The 19,898-nt window shown below is 36.9% G+C and overlaps 1 protein-coding gene across 1 annotated transcript; it reads right to left on the bottom strand.

Moving 5' to 3' along the window:
* Positions 1 to 9,910: 9,910 nt before the first annotated feature.
* Positions 9,911 to 12,538, bottom strand: nkx3-2 (NK3 homeobox 2). The gene is made up of 2 exons (XM_023822755.2): positions 11,896 to 12,538; positions 9,911 to 11,425 (listed from the first exon to the last, which is right to left on the bottom strand). The coding sequence occupies exons 1-2, from the start codon at positions 12,290 to 12,292 to the stop codon at positions 10,989 to 10,991; spliced, it is 834 nt and encodes a 277-aa protein (XP_023678523.1). The 5' UTR covers positions 12,293 to 12,538; the 3' UTR covers positions 9,911 to 10,988.
* Positions 12,539 to 19,898: the final 7,360 nt, after the last annotated feature.

The raw sequence follows: 19,898 nt of genomic DNA, 5'->3' as shown, positions 1-19,898 counted from the left end.
ACCGCTCTTGCGGGAAACAGGACGAGGAAAGTTTGATATTGCAAAATATTCCGCTGACTGTAGGTTTTCAGTCATATACAGATTTGAATCAAAGTAAACCCAAAATTAAAAAATCAAATGTTCACACATATTTGAGACAAGCAGCAACGACACAACTCGGAAGACAAAAACACATTAATTACTAATTGTTTTTTTTTCGCCCTATGTAGACAACAGTATTTGTGCTACAGGTGTGTTCTGTTAGCATCATACGCCAAATAAAACTTTGAATACGTTTATTTATTTATTTTGGAAGTATTTTTTCTATACTGTCTGAATAATTTATTTGGTAGGCCTATTTAGACATGTGATGTAGACCTTTAGGTTATTCCGAAAAAGGAAACGGCTTAGCCTAAATGTTTTTGCTTCACAGATTATTAAAAGTTATACGAAGGCCAAGGCACAAGCTATTAAGTCACAAAAAATGTAGAAAAAAAATAGTAATAAATAAAAGCAGAAATGACAGTTACGACAAACAGAGGACATAGCTGGACTGTTTTGTTTTTAATTTGAGGGGGTTGGGGAGCATAAATGGGCATTAATGGGAAACCAAAGCTAGACAAAACCTGACGGCTCAAGGAAAGCACTTTGCGAACAGTGTGTTTATGATTTTTTTTTAAAATTAGGTACATTAAGAGGGGGAACGCTGCAAGATAAGATCACTTATAGCTGTACAGTGTGTTCTGTGTTGTTTCAGAGCACGATGTTTTAAAGATGAACGGTCCGCGATTGGCTCCTATGCGGCCGATGTGAACTGCAGCTGAGGATGATTGTAATTTAGCTGTGAAATAAAATGTTTAAAGTCCTTCAGATATACAAAAGGAGAAGATGATGTGCTTTTATTATCAACAACTACACAGATTTTGTCTCTTTACAATATCATCTATCGTAGGCTACTTTAATATCGCCTAGAGTTGGATAAAAGTATAATTTTATCCTAACGTTACATTTTGGGTTTACAGGGATATTTATTTCGATTGAAATTCTAGGATTTGCCTCTATTAGAATAGCCTTTTCGTGAAACAGTTTCAGGAAATAATTTCTGTCTTTCTCCTTTCTCTGTTTTTGAATTATTCTGTCTTAGTGATGCTGCGATGTATCATACACACCCATGTAAAGCGCTTTGGTGTGACTGTTGTGCAAATAATTGTAAAAGTATCAAATTTTGTATTTACGTTTGAGGCAAATGGTTAATTTTTATTTGTTATAATTTTATATGGGTTTTGTTAATTATATCAGTCTTTTTGCAAGTGAATGATTAATTTATACACAAACACACACACATAAAAACGATTCGTATTCTCGCACGTTCTTTTTTTAGCCTGCGAAGTGCCAGATAGCAAACATTACCGTAATTCATAAAGTAAAAGCTGAAAAAAATGCAGGATAAATTCAGCCTAAAGCGAAGCATTCGTTTTGAAAAACAAATTTAAGTTCAACCAAGTTAAACGAAACAAAACTGGTTGGACAAACGAAACAGAATATCACCTTAAAGTTGTCACTGAGTGTTTATATCAAAGGGCTTTGTTCTTTGTCTGAAGCAGCAGGAATTATTTGGATAAAATGGATCCGTAGATATGGTGTATATATATATATATATATATATATATATATATATATATATATATATGTTAGACAAACACGCAGAAGTCACGTGTATCTGCAAAGGTGGCGTTATCTGTGGCCTTTTTCTGTCCCCCAACCCACCTCTGCGCGTGGTCCTACACAACATTCATTGCTCAGGAGCCACGTTGACTCCTGCATGAAGAACTCAGACCTTTACCACCACAACGTCTCCTCCACCGCAAGCAACAGGAATGGCATCCCAGCCCCATCCACCCCCACCCAAGCACAAGAGTCCCTTTTTGTGCAAAAACATCTGAACCATTCAGAGATCGTGTCTTACCTCGGGCACAAAACAGCAAGATGATGCAGTGAAAATCGAGGCGCCGCAGTTTAGTTTTTCGCCGTCCACTGGAGACGATGAGCCCACCTGCAGCAAGGGCAGCATTGTTTTCATAGCATGTTAACTGTTTTGCAGGATATCGCACAGATAACCAGTGCAGTCGATATAGGCGACAGCGCAACACAGGCCTAGAGATAACGAGGACATCACACGCAGTATTCTAACAGATAAGCAGGCTAGATGTATGCGACAAACTAAACACCCAGTGTTGTGTGCAGTGAAAAACCAGATTAAGTGAGGTGCGTGAACGGACAAACCCCTTGACATTTTAAAATCCGTCTGACAATATAAAGCTACGTCCGTGATACCCGCATCGGTCTGGGAAGCTAACGCTGCATTGACGAATGGGGCGCCTTTGCATAGTTTATAATCTTGTATTTACATTTTTATTTCTTTGTACTTCTGTCTAATGAAATCCAAAATGTGTAAATGTAATAAACAGCTAATTTGGTGCATTTCGTTTTGATATAATGGAAGGTAACTATTCTGCTCTATTTGACGTGTAGTCCTCGATTCGATGGAAATTTCCCCAACAAAATCACAGCTTCTTTTTTAGTGTGTGTGTGTGTGTGTGTGTGTGTAATATGCATGAGACTTTATAGGCTTTTAACAATTTGTCCCAAAACCCAGCTTTTTTTAGTCCTTTCCTTGACCAACATCATCGCGATTTTTTTTATTTAAGACACTGGAAATACAAACGTCAATCCACTGATTTGTTTAGATCGACGGCTGAAATTTAAAATGATCTGTATTGTGCTGCTACACATTGGACTGCTGTCAAACGTGACGTTATCTATACTATAAGCGCTTATCGTTTCGAATGTCGATAAGGAGACATTCAAATACTTCTCTCATAAAAACATACATAATTGACTTAATACCCTATGTACATGTGACAAAAAAAATCTTGACTATAATTAATATAGACCGAATGAATTAGAAGTGCTTACTCCAACATTACTATCTTGAATATAACATGAAATTGGGTACTTCAGTAATTCTTTTCTCGAAATATAATGTTTAAAAATAACAAAAACAATCGTGAAAGATACATTCTTGTTAATGTAATGCTGAACAAGGAGAGCATATTGTTTAAATATAAATGTCATATAACAGGTCAAACCAAGAAACTGAATGAATATGGTGGATATTGTGTTGCCAATGGATAATCTTTCATCACCGAGATTATTTAACCCAAACTAATAAGAAGCATGCACAACCACAGATGACATCAATGAAAGTGTTCAAAACACGTGTATACCGTCCTGTCTTGGTACAGGACAACATCTTGGCACCTGCAGGTGCTATGGGCGGCATAGGCAACTGCCTAGGGCACCGACATCTGAGCGGGCGCCGACTTGCCACCCGGGGACGCCGGCACTGACGCTCGCCTAGGGCGCCACTTCGGCTACAGCCGGCACTTTGTAAGTGGGAGATACTTTTCTATAGAGGCCCTAAGGTCTTAACCGCTAACTGCTCTCCGGTTCAGTCTTAACGGTTACCAACCGATTTTTGCTTGTCCATTTAGACTGTCCGGTACTCAGTTCAACGAAAAAAAGTAATGACATGTATCATATCACCACTTCATTCGTTTAGTGTCATGTAACACGGATTTCCGTTATATTACAACCGTGCACAACCGTCTTTACTGATGTTCATTTTTTTAATTTATGAACGGCCTTTAGTTACACTTTACTAACGGAAATTTGGTTATTCATTTAATTCCAATTTTGACTGGTTTACTTGCTTTATTTTACTATAATTTAAGGAAATGTGAACCCAAAGACCCTCCAAAATGAAAAATCTAAATCGACACGAGGTAAAAAAATATGGCGGTATTTTTTTTGTACCATTTTTATTATACGGTTTTGACGCATAGTCTGTAGTAGCCTACTGACTGACTCACCTTTCCGGGTCCCGGGCTCCAGAAAATTTAAATTACGTTTGATGGTTTCTTAGAACTCAGTATTCAGTGGTCATCCAATGCCGTAGCCCACAGAAAAGCAATAGGAAAGGCTGAATTAATGCTCATTTTTGCCGCTGTCTTAAAAACAACAGTATTAGAAAAAAATAGTCTTGTGAAAATCCCACCGGCGACACTAAGCAATGTGTCCTTTGAAATTATGCCATCGTAACCTGACATCTTTAAATATAATTTCATTATCTTATATTCTAGAATAGATTTATCCCGCACTGGCGGAAACATATGGTCCACGGGTTTAAGTGTCAAAAATGTAACATTTGAAATGGTAATTTTCTGTCATTAAATCTGAAATGTGATCTAGAACAACAACTGGAACATGTCTCCAAGCTAGGGAAAATAATTTCACTGATTAAGTGCCATTATGTGTGTCAAGCGCACTCTATTAACGTGTATAAAGAAATTGTCTTTGACGTGCAAAATCTTACCAAAAATATACAGGCATTCACATGATAGTAAAGATGTTCTTATAAACCGGTAAATTGCGATACCATGTTAAAGTTGTAAATCTTATGAAAATAAAATGGAACATTCATCTTTACTAGGCTATGGTGAAACAGAATAGTCACAGCGAATAAATTACAGCTTTTAACACTGAACTTTTAAATTGTATTTCAGCAGACGGTCCCTCCTAAATTATCTTTCTTATTTAGGACGATCAGCAAAATGGCAAAAAATTGGAAAATTAAAATTACAAATATAATTTCGATTTTAGAATGCGAAATGACACCGAAACGTTCAATAAATAAAGCGAATGGAAAATATGTGTAAATATACTTGTATAAATATGTACTTCCATGCCTTTCAGCATTTATTTTAAAAATATTAAAGACGCTGAAGCACACAGGTGCGTTTGAGTGATCTGAGGACAAAGTCTGCATTTGTCCGCGTGTGTTTTAACTTTTACCCGCCTTCTTTTGTAATGTAAAAGGTAACATTTTCTCTTTTTGGTATTCACCTAAATACCTGTACAGGTAGTATAATATTATTATTGGTTGTATATCCGCATATAGACATGGAATAGACTGGATTAGTTTCCCATTGGAATTTTTATTTCAGGATATCGGATAAATATTGGCTAGAATACACTGGATAATTATGGATAATACTGATTTTTTACTTGTTAAAACTAAATATGTCCCGAATATACAAATACGTTTATAAATATAATTCAATTTCATTAGATGACGACCTCATTAATAAATGTCCAGTTTAATATTTATTGATTTAAAATAATTCATTCACAGACTGGAGTAGGACAGTAAACACACCCCTGAACAAATCCACTTAACATTCACAATTTCCTTTTGATGAGCTAGTTCAATTTGTATTTTTTAAATTAATAACATTGTCAATAGTCAAAATAATTTATATGCAATATTTTTGTGGTTAAGCACAACATAGCCTACGTGAATTTGGATAGCTTTTTATAGGAAAATTATCACATTTCTATTGTACGACTATATACAAGGGACAATTTAAGAAGGAACCGATTCAGCACCAACCATTAGTCATGTATTTCAAATCGTTTAAACGTGTTCCTATTTAAATAAACAGTGCATGAACACAATTCCTAAATTATAATTGAAATTATGTGTACTGGCAAATGACTGAATTCCATAGTCATTAAATTTTATTCAATTTACATGCGCCACCAAAGTTAGCTGCAGTGTTGAGGTGAAAGGGCACGTGCCGTGCAACAGTAGCTATTGTCCTGGGAGTAGTGTGCTCCAGCTTTACCTCTCCGTTAGGTTCTGTCAGAGTAAGCATAAATATTTAAGGGATTGCCATTTAATCGTCCATTCATTTACTCGCCCAAAAGGTCAGTATGTGTGTTCTCTTGGACATATACTATTGGTGTCTCTCGTTTACGTGAAAGGGGCTTGTAATCTGCAAATACTGTGGTAATATGTCTGACCAAGCACATGCTAACGACAGGGCCCGCCGTTTTTACCTGGCTGAATATGGCTATATAACCACTAATGATGTTGGCGCGTTTCAAGGTTGAGGAGCACCTGTGCTCTGTGACGTTACCTTACACATGGCACACAAATACCACTCAGAAGCACAATGCTTTCTATGTAGTTTCTGAGGAATCTATTATCATTGAAATTAAATTCAGAACAGCATGTAGTGCTATTTAACACACGTAATATTGGTCCAGAATTTCGTTTGATAAATTAATGTTAAAATGTTATGATTTATATTCTACGCGTATAATTGCACAATATTGGACACATTTTTTCAATAACGTCCATGTTTAATTGATCGACATATAATTTCTGGTGTAATCAGTAAAAGTTTTGCTATCAGGCTTAAATGGGGGTTTGAAAGAAACCCCGGTAAAACAGACGTATGCCGACACGCAGTCAGTGAGCGGCTTTAGCCTGCCCATGCAGGCGGATCCACCTGCTAGGTGCTTCTCCTTCCTTCCTGTCATTTGAACGCGCCATGAGAGAGAATAACAGCTAGAAAATCATTCTAAACAATAGAGAAAACATATGGCTGTAGTTTTACATTGATTGCACAAAATAGTTGAAGTCCATCATATTGTTTTGTCATTGTAAGAATTTAAGCAGTACACTAAACATTTGTGATGCGTGGGCAGTGGTGGCTTGATGGTTAGGGTGGCGCACTTGTAATTGAAAGATTGCAGGTTCGAATCCCCCACCAGCAAGTCACCACTGAGGTACCCTGAGCAAGATACCGTCCTCAAGCACTGCTCCCCGGGCAGCTGAATTAGCTGCCCCCTGCTATGTCACGAAAGTCACATATGGGTCACATTTCTTTGTTGTGGTGTGTTGACAATGACCACTGATCTTAATTCTAATTAATTCCATTTTTAGGCTGCCGTTTTAAGAACTGCCCAGAGACAGAAGATGAAAATTGGCCTGCATATAGGCCTATTCTGGCCCATTTACAGACTTTTTTTCTATTGATCAATGAGCACTGTCCCTGTCCAATAAACAAACCAAATAAATGAATTGAATAATATGACAAGGAGTATACCTTTGTCAATTCCTTAACTAGATTCGAACATGGTTGAACTTCAAATAAAAGGCCTATTATTATTTTGCTTAGTCAGCACTTCATTCAACGCGACTTAGATTGATAAAAATTTTTTTACCAAGACACACGCCTGTATGCATAATAGTTGCGAGTCACTAAGCACCTTCACAGGCGCAGATCATCAGCCACATCCTGGGACTGAAATCGACAGTCCCACGGCTACAAGGCTGAACCCGGAAGCCTCCCTCCTGCCCAAATTATAGCCTGGTTCACTCATATTTTTTCTTTGTATGCAACGAAGAGCATGAAGTCGATTAAAATGTAATAATCAAGTACAGACTGTTCCGTCTGAGCGAAGGACGGACGTACCCCCACAGAAATTAAGATGTGTTATTTCCAGCGGTCGCAGTACTATGAAAATGCGTAATAAACAAACTGAAGACTAAACGTGTAAGATTTCATTTTACACCTGCAAAATATTTCTATATGCTCCGTGCATCCTAATCACTGACATTTGTTATTGAAAATAACTATGTGTCACTGGTGCGTGAATATTTTATCACACGTTGTGTGATAGGCTATTTATGTATGTATGCACTCATGTAGGCCTAAGTACTGGTGTTATAAAAAGCACATTTTAATATATAATTTCATCAAGCGAGTTAAACCAGATGTGTCTTTATGGAGGCATTGCAGTGGCAGGGCACTGGAGTCGGTCTTTACTGAAACTCGACAAATTCTTCCGTGAAAGGATTCTTGTCCTGCAATTGACTTTGATGAACAATGGAAACATCGTTGGAGAACTAGATAGCCGGCTTACAGAATGAATATCTATCTTGGAAGAATAGGAGGTAGTCAGAAAGCATTTAACAGCGCCCAAACAACACGACTGGAATCGCAGGCATGGTCTACATTTAGGTGTGATTTTAATGTTACGCGGCCATATTTTCTGTTATTCATTGCGTCTTTAAAAAGTCGCTAATAATTATTTGAACGGAACATATAATTTTTTCTTTGATTTTTAAATTTTAATTACAGATGAATTACATGTGTTAATGTATCACTCAAAATAATAAGAGTTATGCCTATAAGAAACAACACTTTTGCATAAAAAAACGGGACTGTTATACAAAACCAAAAAAAAGGACACAGTGGAACTAAGCATGGAAAATGTATTTTTAAAATGTGAAAACAGCCAGTATCTTAAATATTTGCGTAATCGGGCTTGTTCTGTAAAGTATAAAACATATTACATTTATTATATGTAAACGAAATTATTGCATGTATATTATGCAGTACTGACGGTCAACGCTTGTTGTATCAAGGTTGTATCAAAGCTTTTAAGAGGTGTGATGTTAAAATGCTTTGTTTAGTAGCCTATAAGAATGTATGTGAAAACTAACTGCTAAGCTTTACTGCCTGATCAGGTACAGGCAGGTATTCTCCTGCCAGTGGATCAGCAAAACTCTGTGATCTCATTGTCCCATTCATAAAATTACAATGTAAAAAGTCATGTTTGAAATCGCTCTGTAGTCTTAATACTGGCTGTTTGTTGTTGATATTTACGATCCCATTAACTATTTCAAATTATTTCGTCACGTGCGCCATAGCTAGGCTGCGCACCACTTTGATCGTAAAATCAGCTATATCAAGATGTTAGTATGTCACCACTAGTTACAAAATCTGTTGAAATATAATCTGCTGAATGCAGGAATTATCCAAAATATAAACAGTATCGCGTTATATATACATTTATAACTTAACACAGAACTAAACAAATTAGAATGCCCAAAGTCAAACGGCCGTAATTTACCCTTGAAGGCTTTATCTTGAAGTTTCTCAGATATATTGAACCACGTCTTGAAATCCACTTTGGCTGCCACTGTCAGTGCAAAATGTATGAAAAGCTAGAAATGAAAATAATTTGATTAAAGGTAAAATATAGCATGTAAATAACATGCACTAAAACGTATCTTATATTTAACACTCAATGTGATAGTTACAACGTGGCACGCTACTGGCGCATTTTAAGTATCATTAAAATAAACTTTCCTTTTTAAATTAAAAAAACATTTAAAAATACATATAAGTATCAGTGGATCTTTTATCAAGTACTGGGAATTAGGCTGTGTTACTATTTCTACGACATATCAGTTAGAGACTTTTTATTACTAAAACTATTGATATTTCACAGAATTCTATAATTTTTTTAATAAATTCAGTGAAAAATAGTGAGTGCACTTTCGGTCTTTGTGATACACAAGACATATGAGGGATTCCTATTAAAATTATTCTTAATGTTATGTTATGGATGTTTTTCTTATATAGCGTAGCAGGATCTATGATACGGTCAAGTTCATTTTATCCAAATAATATTATTTATAATTATGGACTGAAATTTAATAAACACAAAAGATCAATAAAACATATAAGGCTTAATGCACATACAGGACCTATTCTTAAAAAATGTCCGCCTTTATCCATAATAACATTCACTGTAGGCTAGCATGGGCGCTAAGTGGCATTCAGACAAGGCTTTTGGAGATGTGTCTTTAAAATGTCATGGCAACGTATGTTACACACATGTTAAACGCATGTCACATGTATACGATTTTTCTGCTCTGCAGACCTGCGGTGCAAATGGAGTTTAACTGTGTAAAATAACTGACGCAGTACATCATCAATGTAGTTGCAATGATCTTTCAATAAATCAGTGAATTTTCAAACACAGGTGTTTGAGAACTTGATGTTACTGTTTCTCTCTCAACATTGGCTGATTTTTCGAAATATGTATTATTAATCGCTTTGCAAGCTAAAATAGAATAAGTATGACTGAGAAACTAAACATGAAATAGAAGACTACTTTTTCATTGCTTTTGTTTAATAGGTGAAGTGATTCTCAGTAATTAATGCAAATTCACTTTATACTTAGGTTTTCTTAATGTTAGGCCGATATATTATCACTGTCTCCCAATCGGTATATCCTTAATCCCAAATGGAAATGATTGAAATGCTTCCTTGTTACAAAAACAAAATGTTCATATACTTTACATACCATCAATTAAATAAACAAAACGCTGAAAATACGAGTATTTCGATGTTGTAATATATTTAGTTTTAATGTGTTATTTCAGTTAACAGAATAATTCACAACTATAGAAAAGTAAATTTTAAGAGTTAAATCGCAAATAATTCTGCTGATCACTACAGGATGATCCAACTTTACACACTTTCAAAACGATAAACATATCAGCTTTGAAATTAGACAAAATATAAACTACCTCTAGGCGTGGGAAAGTGCCAAATATAGATTTTCGGTACCATACAACATCAGGAAGAAGAGAAAGCAATAACGCTTGTTAACAGGTAACACCGAACCCCACCAGAATCTCCCTCCTCAGCTCAGTCAAGGTTCTTGCATGTTTCCTGAAAAATTAACGCCCAATGATCTTGAAATGTTTCACGTAAAAAGTTGCATTTATTTTTGTAAATCAGCAATGCTCCTCTTTCTTCGTCATACTTTTGATAACGCTATTTTTTAATCCTTGTTTTCTTTGAATTAGTTAGAAATACAATGTTTGGGGAACATTCAGGCAATGTTTCGCCCACGTGTTATTTGGTGTTAGCTCTTACTGTCCTGAAGATAACGTGCGTGTATAAACATTCCGACAGCTCAATCCCAATAACAGTAGAATTTGTTACCTGGGTCATCACCGGGAGCTCTAGTAACAGATGGCTTGTATGTTGGAACACAAAACTCATTGGGTAACGAAAACAATTTGAAATACGTGTATAGCAGTCCATACATTCAGAAACAACAGGCTATTTTCAACAATAGTCCAACACCGAGACTTTGTAAAACAGGGATACCATGAGGCAGTTTACATCGATCCATTGAGCAGTCATGTTCGTTTTTTTATTTAAAACAAACTATAGTCTCTTGTAATTATTTTATTGTGTGAAAAATAAATATTCTCATGATGTCCCATTAGCTCATTGATTTCCAGCGCAGGCAGAGAGCGTCCATGCGGGAAGGCAGTATGCGTAGGGGTAGTAATACGACGGCTGCAGAGACAGGAGCGGGGGCCGCAGCAGCTCTCCGGGGTTATATTGTCTTTGGTCGTCCCGCACTAAAACTTTCACCGCTACTTTCTTCGCGGCCGGGGCCGAAGCAAGTAAATCTGCGGCCATCTGACGACGCTTGGTTTTGTATCTGCGGTTCTGGAACCAGATTTTAACCTGCGTCTCTGTCAGCTTCAAGGAGGCCGCCAGGTCTGCTCTCTCTGGTCCGGATAAGTACCGCTGGTGATTGAAGCGTCTTTCCAGCTCGAATACTTGCGCATGAGAGAAAGCGGCCCTGGAGCGTTTTTTCCTCTGTTTCGGCTGATCAACGCTTTTATCGCAAGTGGAATCGTCTAGATTGTTGGAATCTAAAAAATATATATGCAAATACATTACTGTATGAATTATGTTTTATTTCAACAAATTAAATTAAAATTAAAAACTTCAAAAACGACAGAATAACACCGACTTTCTCTGCAAGGCCTCTGCAAAAATGTTTGTCTCTTTATAAAACTTTAACTGTCTTGCATATCAAATTGGAAAATGGCTAGGAAACTAATCATCAAACACAGCAGTTATTTATACACTGTTACATTTAATCACTTATGATAAGGGGTTATTTTGAGAATTGATTGTTTTATCTGATAACACGTCAGGCATTGTACCTAATAATGCTCCATCTACAAACCAGAATGCATCCAAAATGTATAAACAATACTGGTAGGTATTTTAACACAATAACATAAATATATGTGTATATTATTTGTGTCGATTTCTTTATTTTAATTTGGTACTCTTGCACTGTAATATACGATTTCATCATGCACAGCCAACTCACCGGAGACGCTCGCAGAAAGTTCACAGTCGCTAAGACCTTTCGCCATGTCTCCGGCGGCGGACTCATCCATGTCGTCCTGCACGCTGCCATCCAGAGCGTCCGAAGCCGACAGATCCAGGTCCTTTTCAGATTTACACACCGTCATTTTCTTGCTGTCATTCTCATCGCTCAGACCTGAGTCTGAGTCGTAACCTTTCCTGTCGCTTGCCATGCAAGTTCCGTCTTCGTTCTTACATGGAGATGGAAAGTCCTCGGACGTGCTGTCCATGTCCCCAAATATTTTCCACGTCGCCTTGGGAAAGTATACGTCCAGATCTTTCAAGTGCCGACTCTCCTCTTTTTTGTTCAATATAGCTTGGATGGAGAAAGGCGTTAAAGTGTTGCTGCGAACGGCCATTTTATTACAAGTCTTTTCTTTTTTAAACCAGCGATATTTCACAGATTAGTTCAAGAGCATTTTATTCCTCATCAAACCCTGGATCCTACTTTTTCACTGCCGGGGTTCGGGGTTTCATTGCGTCCCCGAATCTTTCAGACAACGTGCTGAGCAATGCTTACTTCTGCGCGATCCCTCCCCTTTGCCAAACTGCTCTCTAGTCAAAACCCTTAGCCGTTTCCTGCCCCTTTTCACCCAGTTCTGCTAACGTCCCTCACCTGTGACTGACAGGAATCCCTTGCGATTTTCTATTGGATAAGAAATAAAAATGTTGTTTTCTGATTGGTCGGCTGCACGACTGCTAACTAATAGTATGTCAAGGCACTTAATTTGTCTTGTAAAATTTTAACCCTTTACCTATCACCGAGGAATCATTCCCGTCTTTTATTCCATTGTCTTTAACGTAGGTGCCTTACTTGTAAGTATTTCTTTCATTTCCCCCCAAATTATTAGTGCTTCCTTGATTACATTTGATAATGTTTGTTGGTTAAAGGCGATGAAAACAACGGTAAATAAATATACGTAGGCCTATATGGAAAATGGATACTGAAGTCAGTTACTGATGCATTTCTTACATTGGGTGTATAAAAGGATGGGCTACAGGTACGTGTATATATTGGGTTACAGGTGTGTGTGTGTGTGTGTATCTATAATACGACCAGCTTTGCAGTTAATTTATTGTGCTGTTTTATATTAAAAGACGGTCGCATAACATGTAGCGCTGTAAATCGATCTGCAGAAGATGATACGGAAACAACTTTACCCGAGAGACCGTGAACGTCCAACGCAAAGTGACAAAAGGTCACTATTGAGAGTCTTTCTCAGAGAATAATAAAACCTTTTTTAACTTTGATGCCAATATTTTTCAGGCAATTATTGCATGGTAATTATTGTCCGTAACAATAAATTTAATGATTAAAAAACTGCAAGTATTAATAGGCTACAATGAAGTACTAGAAACATTCTTTTATTTAATGGAAACAATCCAACAACGCATTGTTGCGGGAAGTCTAATCAAGACTATGGGCCTATCAAAAAAGTGCACGGTATACGGATGAGATTTATGTATATTGTAAAACAGAGGTAGAGATTTTGATCGTCTCTGCTTAATTTGAATATCCGAAAGACATTAAGAATATATTTCTCGATTTTTTTAATTTTTAATACAAATAAAGAAAATATTATGAAATGTGTAGGATTTTGCGTAAAACAAACTAGTTGCGCAATCACTATGAAAACACAATATATCATTTTAAATAATATGATACATACGATTGAAAAATGAAAATATGTAGCTAGCATGCAGCTGAATAACAAAGTAAAAATCAATCACACTATTGTAATATATATATTTACGGAATTACATTTCTTGTTAAGTAAGTAGATCTCGGAAGTTTTCCAAAGAAATTTTGAATGTTGAATTCAGAGCAAAGAATGTAATCCTTTATGTATGACGTTGGTAATTAGCCTACGTTTTATGCAAAACACAACGATGTAGATCTAGAGATATATGTTTTTTTTTTGCTTTATTGTAAATATGATTCAGTCCGAGAGAAGTATTTTTTACCAAATACAAAATGGGTGCAGCGCGAAAATCGTATCCTGGCGGATGTATCACATGTATTCAAATCAATTACAGCCACGAAGCAGTCCAATACTACTACTACTACTACTACTTAATAATAATAATAATAATAATAATAATAATAATAATAATAATAATAATAACGTGGAAATTGTCAGGAAAGTGCATGGGGTATGTATGTTTAAGTTAAATGTTAAATATAAACAGGAGCGGAGATTCCAGCAACGCATCTTTTCTTCTTCTTCTTCTTCTTCTTCATTATTATTATTATTATTATTGCTATTATTATTATTATTATTGTTGTTGTTGTCGTTGCTGTGTTTAATAATTACATTTAATACAATTAAACACATATTTGCTAAATGGTGAAGTGTCATTTTGTTTCTCATACAATTCAGGCAACAAAATTTTTACATAGTTAATTATCCATCTATCTTGCAACCGCTAAACGTGGGCTGGGTCGCAGGGATAGATTATTATGTAAATAATATTTAGAAATAAAATAAAAATAGTTATATCATGTTATAATTATATAATATTACTGAATACCTACGCTATTGATCTTTATACATCAGGATTGATACACTAATACTGTATTAGGCTTTGTTAGTAATTCAAAAAATGTTGTCACGCCCACGTTTATATATTATTTAACTTTCGGAAATATTATACTATTAATATTATATTTATCCTCGAGTTCATACTTAATAATTGTGCACAAAATTTTCCCTTCATACGCCTTAATGCAACGCACTGAAATGTTCGCTGGGACGATAAATGTAAACTTCGACTTTCAAGGATATCCTGCCATCTAGTGTTAAGAAAGTAGCCAATTTCTAACAGTTTTCCGAGTAGATTATAAAACTATTTAATTCTTTGCAGATCGTTTTAGACGTATGTCCTAAAGGTTGAACGCATTGTCGGCTAGGCCTACACAGTGGGATTTTCCCAGAAAAGAAACGGTTATGATTTCCGTTTGCTTTCTAAGTCGTCATTAATAATACGCTACCAATGATAAAAAATATATAGTTGTCCCTTATATTTTCTGTTGTCATGTATTTTAAAGAAATGTAAGACAGCGCAGATTTCATTTGGTAATAACTCTAATAGTTGTGATTGGAAAAAAAACATACAGGATTGGTAATATTAGCACATTAATTGCAGTACAGTGGCATTAATCTTAAGTGATTGTGCAACACACTTTTCAGTAAGCTGTGAACTGCCGCCAGAGGACGGTTATCAATACAGTTGTAATACAAAAAACGTTTTAAATGTTTAATTTATGCCTGTTTGTTTCACTTAAACATTTCGACCAAGTGAAAGTTAATATAAAACATAATTAAACGGTGTCTTTCAGTTTTTGCATATATTTTGTTTGCATAATTCCAACCAACTGATTTTCGTCGAGATTTTCTTGATATTCCCTCTAACAGTATAAGGGGAATTGACCCTTAATTCGTTCACTTCATTCGTGCTGCTCGTCTTCCTTTCATTTTAGACCGAATTAATGGATAGCACGGGTGGCAAAATAGGACGGAACGAGGGCCCCTCGCTTTCTGTAGGGTGGTTTAAATATTGGCGCCGTAGTACTTCTGTAGAAGTGGATGGATGCACAGTGAGTGATTCTGACGGGCAGTGCCTTGTATGTCACACAAACTGGTATTATTCCTTTCTAAATCCTTCTCCATTTTCAGGGGACTGACTGGGGTGCGTTCCAGGAGAGCAGTCGATTCGTATTTTTTCTTTATTGGAAATTATGTCAACAGACCATTCAATATAAAAACAAAACGTCTAAAACGTAAGTCAGCTTGCCCGCTGTAATGATGTAAACAATTGATCTGACTTTTTCCAAACAAGCGCAACCACCCAAACTATGAAAAATGACAGCACACTCAGTACGTCGACTGTACAAATACCTTGTAAAGCCTTAATTCCTCGCAGGTTTTTTCCGTTTCTTAGTTTGTTTACCAGTCCGTGACGCCTACATGACAAATTGTTATGCGGGTTTTATCACACCTTTAACATTTGCTTTGTTTTTAATTATACTTGAAGCTCTTCATTTGTACATTATGCACGTATTTGATATAGGTGCAGTTTTAAGTGCATTGTTTTTTTCATTATGCTGTTAAGTAAACAAAAGGAATGTGTAGGCTTCTGTTTCCTTCTGTTATATTGCACCAAATTATAGAAAAAGTAAAAATATTTAATCTGGTTTGTTTACACCTGGTGCTACTCTACTAGACTAAATGAAAAGTTATTGCCTTTTTAATGGAACAAATCATTTACCCTGTAAATAATTGAACGTCGTTTAATTGGCGCACGGTGGAACTGGTATGAGTCAAGAAACGCATAAGAAACACCGCCCCGTGACCACTATATATCTGTGATTGTGAAGTAACAATACGGGCGATGAAATGAAGGTGCACCGCTTTCTAGACTGATCTTCACAGGTCTGCATTACCCCAAGCTCTACGCTGTGTTTGTCAGGAGGTCTTATCCTTGACGAAGTGAGATATATGTGGACAGATCGTAATGCACTCCTCGCTCCCAACGCAAGCTCTTTCCAAATTGTGTTCAGATGTAAATGTGTGTAAGGGTATTGCCAAGTGTCATTTAAACAAATGCTCTGAAGTCTTGTTTTTGTGTCTTTCCAAGTATCAAATCCAGAAATCCACTTGGACAGTAGGCTACCCTTAATCAAGTACTATGCCGAAAAAAATGAACCAAAAAAATCTCAGTATGCTTTTAGCCCTCTAAGTAACAACGGCTGCTTTCCTAAAGAAAAATGATCCTTGCATGCGATTGATGCTAAATGGAACGATTCTTTGGGGCAGCACCTTAATACTGTAAATTGAACCGTGAGATGAGGGGGAAACGGAGCTGACTGCTTCTTGGAAACCATTCAAAACAGCTCAGAGCAGGCTACTTTACCACAAGAGACTCAACAGCAAGGAACCCATTTCGGAGGGGAGACAGTTACAGTCCAATTAATATGTGTAGATACTATAGAAGTGATTTATTGCAGAATCTAGAAGGCTATTCTCTTGACAAATGAGTTACCGTCGTCCTTGGCGCGGGCCAAGACAACGAGAATTGTTAAGAGATTTATACGAGGCTTTTATTCCGCAGGTGCATTAGAGTCAAAGTGCTTTCCAGCCGTGCTTTCAATACACTCTACTTCAATAAAAACGTCATTCAAAGAAAAAAAAACGCTTCTAAAGTGTTGTTACGAATAGGCTGTTTAAACAGGACACTTCTTAATTTAGACAGAGATTCTGCTCTTGCAGGTTCATTTATTTCAAACCATTAACATTAGGTAAACCTTGTCTGCTTCTTGGGCATGATACTCGGAACACATGCAGTTCGCTGGGTTCTGGCTTCACCCACCTACCTTAAAAATCTCCGACACAATCAGAAAGGCTTTACATCAAAATGCTTCAGGCAGACACTGAGTTGCAATTCGCACTGACCATTTTGAATAAATACTTCACGTCTTCATAAACCTATTAATTATTCTGCATTCATTGCGTGGGTCATTTACGGATTTCCTAGACAATTTAGCTGCAATTTAGGGGAAACGGACGCTGAGTGAGACATTACCCATTTGGTCATTAAACTACAGTCTTAAAAGTGGTTTCATAGTTTACTACACATCTGTTTTGGGAATGTCAAATCATACCATTACTTCTTAATATTAAGGGTTCAGTACGTTTTATTATGCCGTAGGACTATACAGTTTTCAGTCGGTTAGGACCCAACCTGTCAGAGAACAATAAAACTTTATTTTATTTTTTCCCTGTATCTCAGACCTTAATTTTCGTGCGTTCACGCGTCCAGCTCAGCTAGGCCTAAGAGTTAAGAGGTGTCTGGCGTCATAAGTGCGTAATATTACTGTCACGATAACGGAAAAAAGGCAGCGCTACTCATTCACCCATTTTCCAAGCCGGCTGATCCTATGCAGGGTCAATTCTGCTAAAATAATGAGCAATATTTACTTAGTATTTTCTATAAGTCAAAAACTAGTAGCAGTAATAATAATAATAATAAATAGCGGTAACTGAAAACGATGAGGCTATTATATTTGAGACATAGCAATACAAACTATAATAAAGAAATCAAGTAGGCTATATCAGAGCCGTATAGTATTGAAGGATCTGGAGAGAACTTGTCTGCTCATCGACATGTTGGTCCTACTGAAAGAAATCTCCCTGAAAGCTAAATTGTCCAAATACAAAGATATAAAAATAGAAATTGAGAAGATGTTGGTCATGAAAACCACAACAATATCGGTCAGGGGCGTTGCTAGAGATTTTGGGCCCCATGAAGGCATATTATATTGCATCCCCAGACCAGTCCAGTTATTTTCCAAATTTTGTAGGCCCCCTGGAATTGTCCTAACTTTTCCCCTCTTTACCCTGATACCAGTGGTAATAGGTGCTTTCGTTCTAGTCAAGAAAGAGATGGAAAACTAACAAACAAAATCCCGGGTAATATCAGGATACAAGAGGTCCAGAAGATCGTCCTCCTTGGCACTGCTCATGTACGGAGGAGGACATTATCCATCATGTTAGCCAAAGGTTCAAGGGATGGACTCGGCTCCATGAGTGAATAGAGCAGAATTTAAAGGATGACGTTGATGATTATAATAATAATGCCTATTGTTGTTGTTATTGGCCTTTACAAGTGCATCCCTTTCACCGAGTTAGTTAGCTTTGTACAGTTGCTTTTTAAGTTGCTTGTATGAAGACGCCAGCAAAAAGCGGTTAATAAACCAGCTATTCAAAAAGAGCGGAATAATTTTTGTGTTTCAGAAGCGAGACCCTTAAGGCAGCTCCATGGACTTAGATCTGCCTATAAATAGCGTTCAATTTATAACGGCGCCCAACGAGAGACTCGGGAAACGGTTTGGGGCGGCGTTACCATTACTGCTCTGCTCATTCTGCAAGACATAAAATACCAAAAAAAAAAAAAACGAAATAATTGCTCCAGTGTGGACGCAAATGATTTGGGATTGTTAACGCCGCTGGAGGATGTAATGTCTTAGCAGAAGCACACAAGCGGTTGGCGGTAACTGAACGGCGCATTGTTCGCCTGCCAGTTCAGGTGGCGGCGAGAAAAGCATCCAAGAACTTTAAAAAGGTGTTAGACTAATATTTAGCACTGGATTTTCACACCAGGAAATAGCTGTGGAGAACACCTAGATGAATCGCATTTAGTTCTCCAGAGTGCTGGAAAACTCGGAAAAATCCCGGTTTCGCCCTTTCCGCTTATTTGCTCGTTGCGCGCAAACGATCATTTAAATAGCCTACATCGGTTATTGGTATTACATATGCAAAAAATAAGTTTATTTGAATCATTGTGCTTTGCTTTTCGTCCTCTTTCCTTACGCATTAAAATGTTTATTCACCTCAACTTAAATTCCGCCGATTCCTCCTAAAAGCAGCAGCTAAACTTTAAACGAACTACGTTAAAATGCCTCAGACGGCCATAGAGAGACCTGGTGTGGACATTAAATATGCCGCGAGGTTTCACCGAAGACTATAATTATACTTGGCTGTTCACAGGTCTGAGGCGGTCTATCGGTTTGATGACAGTTTTAAATAACACACACTTAAAATTACACCCAATACATATTCACAGTTCTCTACAAATGATTTATGCCCACGGTTCACAAATAAATGGCGCTTATTTTCCCTAATTATATTAAAATATTTTTCCTTGGTATTAGCTGAATGCCAGCAGGTAGAAAATCGTGAAGCTGGGGCTGGCTACTCTAAGAGGAATACATAACAAGCAGCACGGCTCAAATGGCTTTTAAAGAGCTAAAACTGCGCTCGCATCATCGCTAAAACAAGGAGTACATCGCTGCAGGAAACCTGAGCTAAATCAAAGCCAGACAGCAAACACTGCAAAGTGTTGATTTAACACGTGTTTTGTGACTTCGTATATGAAATAAAAATAGCAAGTTCAGGACAAGCAACA

This window comes from Paramormyrops kingsleyae, chromosome 12 (genome assembly GCF_048594095.1).
Source record: "Paramormyrops kingsleyae isolate MSU_618 chromosome 12, PKINGS_0.4, whole genome shotgun sequence".
NCBI lineage: Eukaryota > Metazoa > Chordata > Actinopteri > Osteoglossiformes > Mormyridae > Paramormyrops > Paramormyrops kingsleyae.
This window is presented reverse-complemented; position numbering and strand designations above follow the sequence as displayed.

Coding starts and splice junctions, on each gene's coding strand:
- nkx3-2 (XM_023822755.2), bottom strand. CDS start 12,292: ATGGCCGTTCGCAGCAACACTTTAACGCCTTTCTCCATCCAAGCTATA. Junction 11,426..11,895: donor ACTTTCTGCGAGCGTCTCCG/GTGAGTTGGCTG, acceptor TATATTTTTTAG/ATTCCAACAATCTAGACGAT.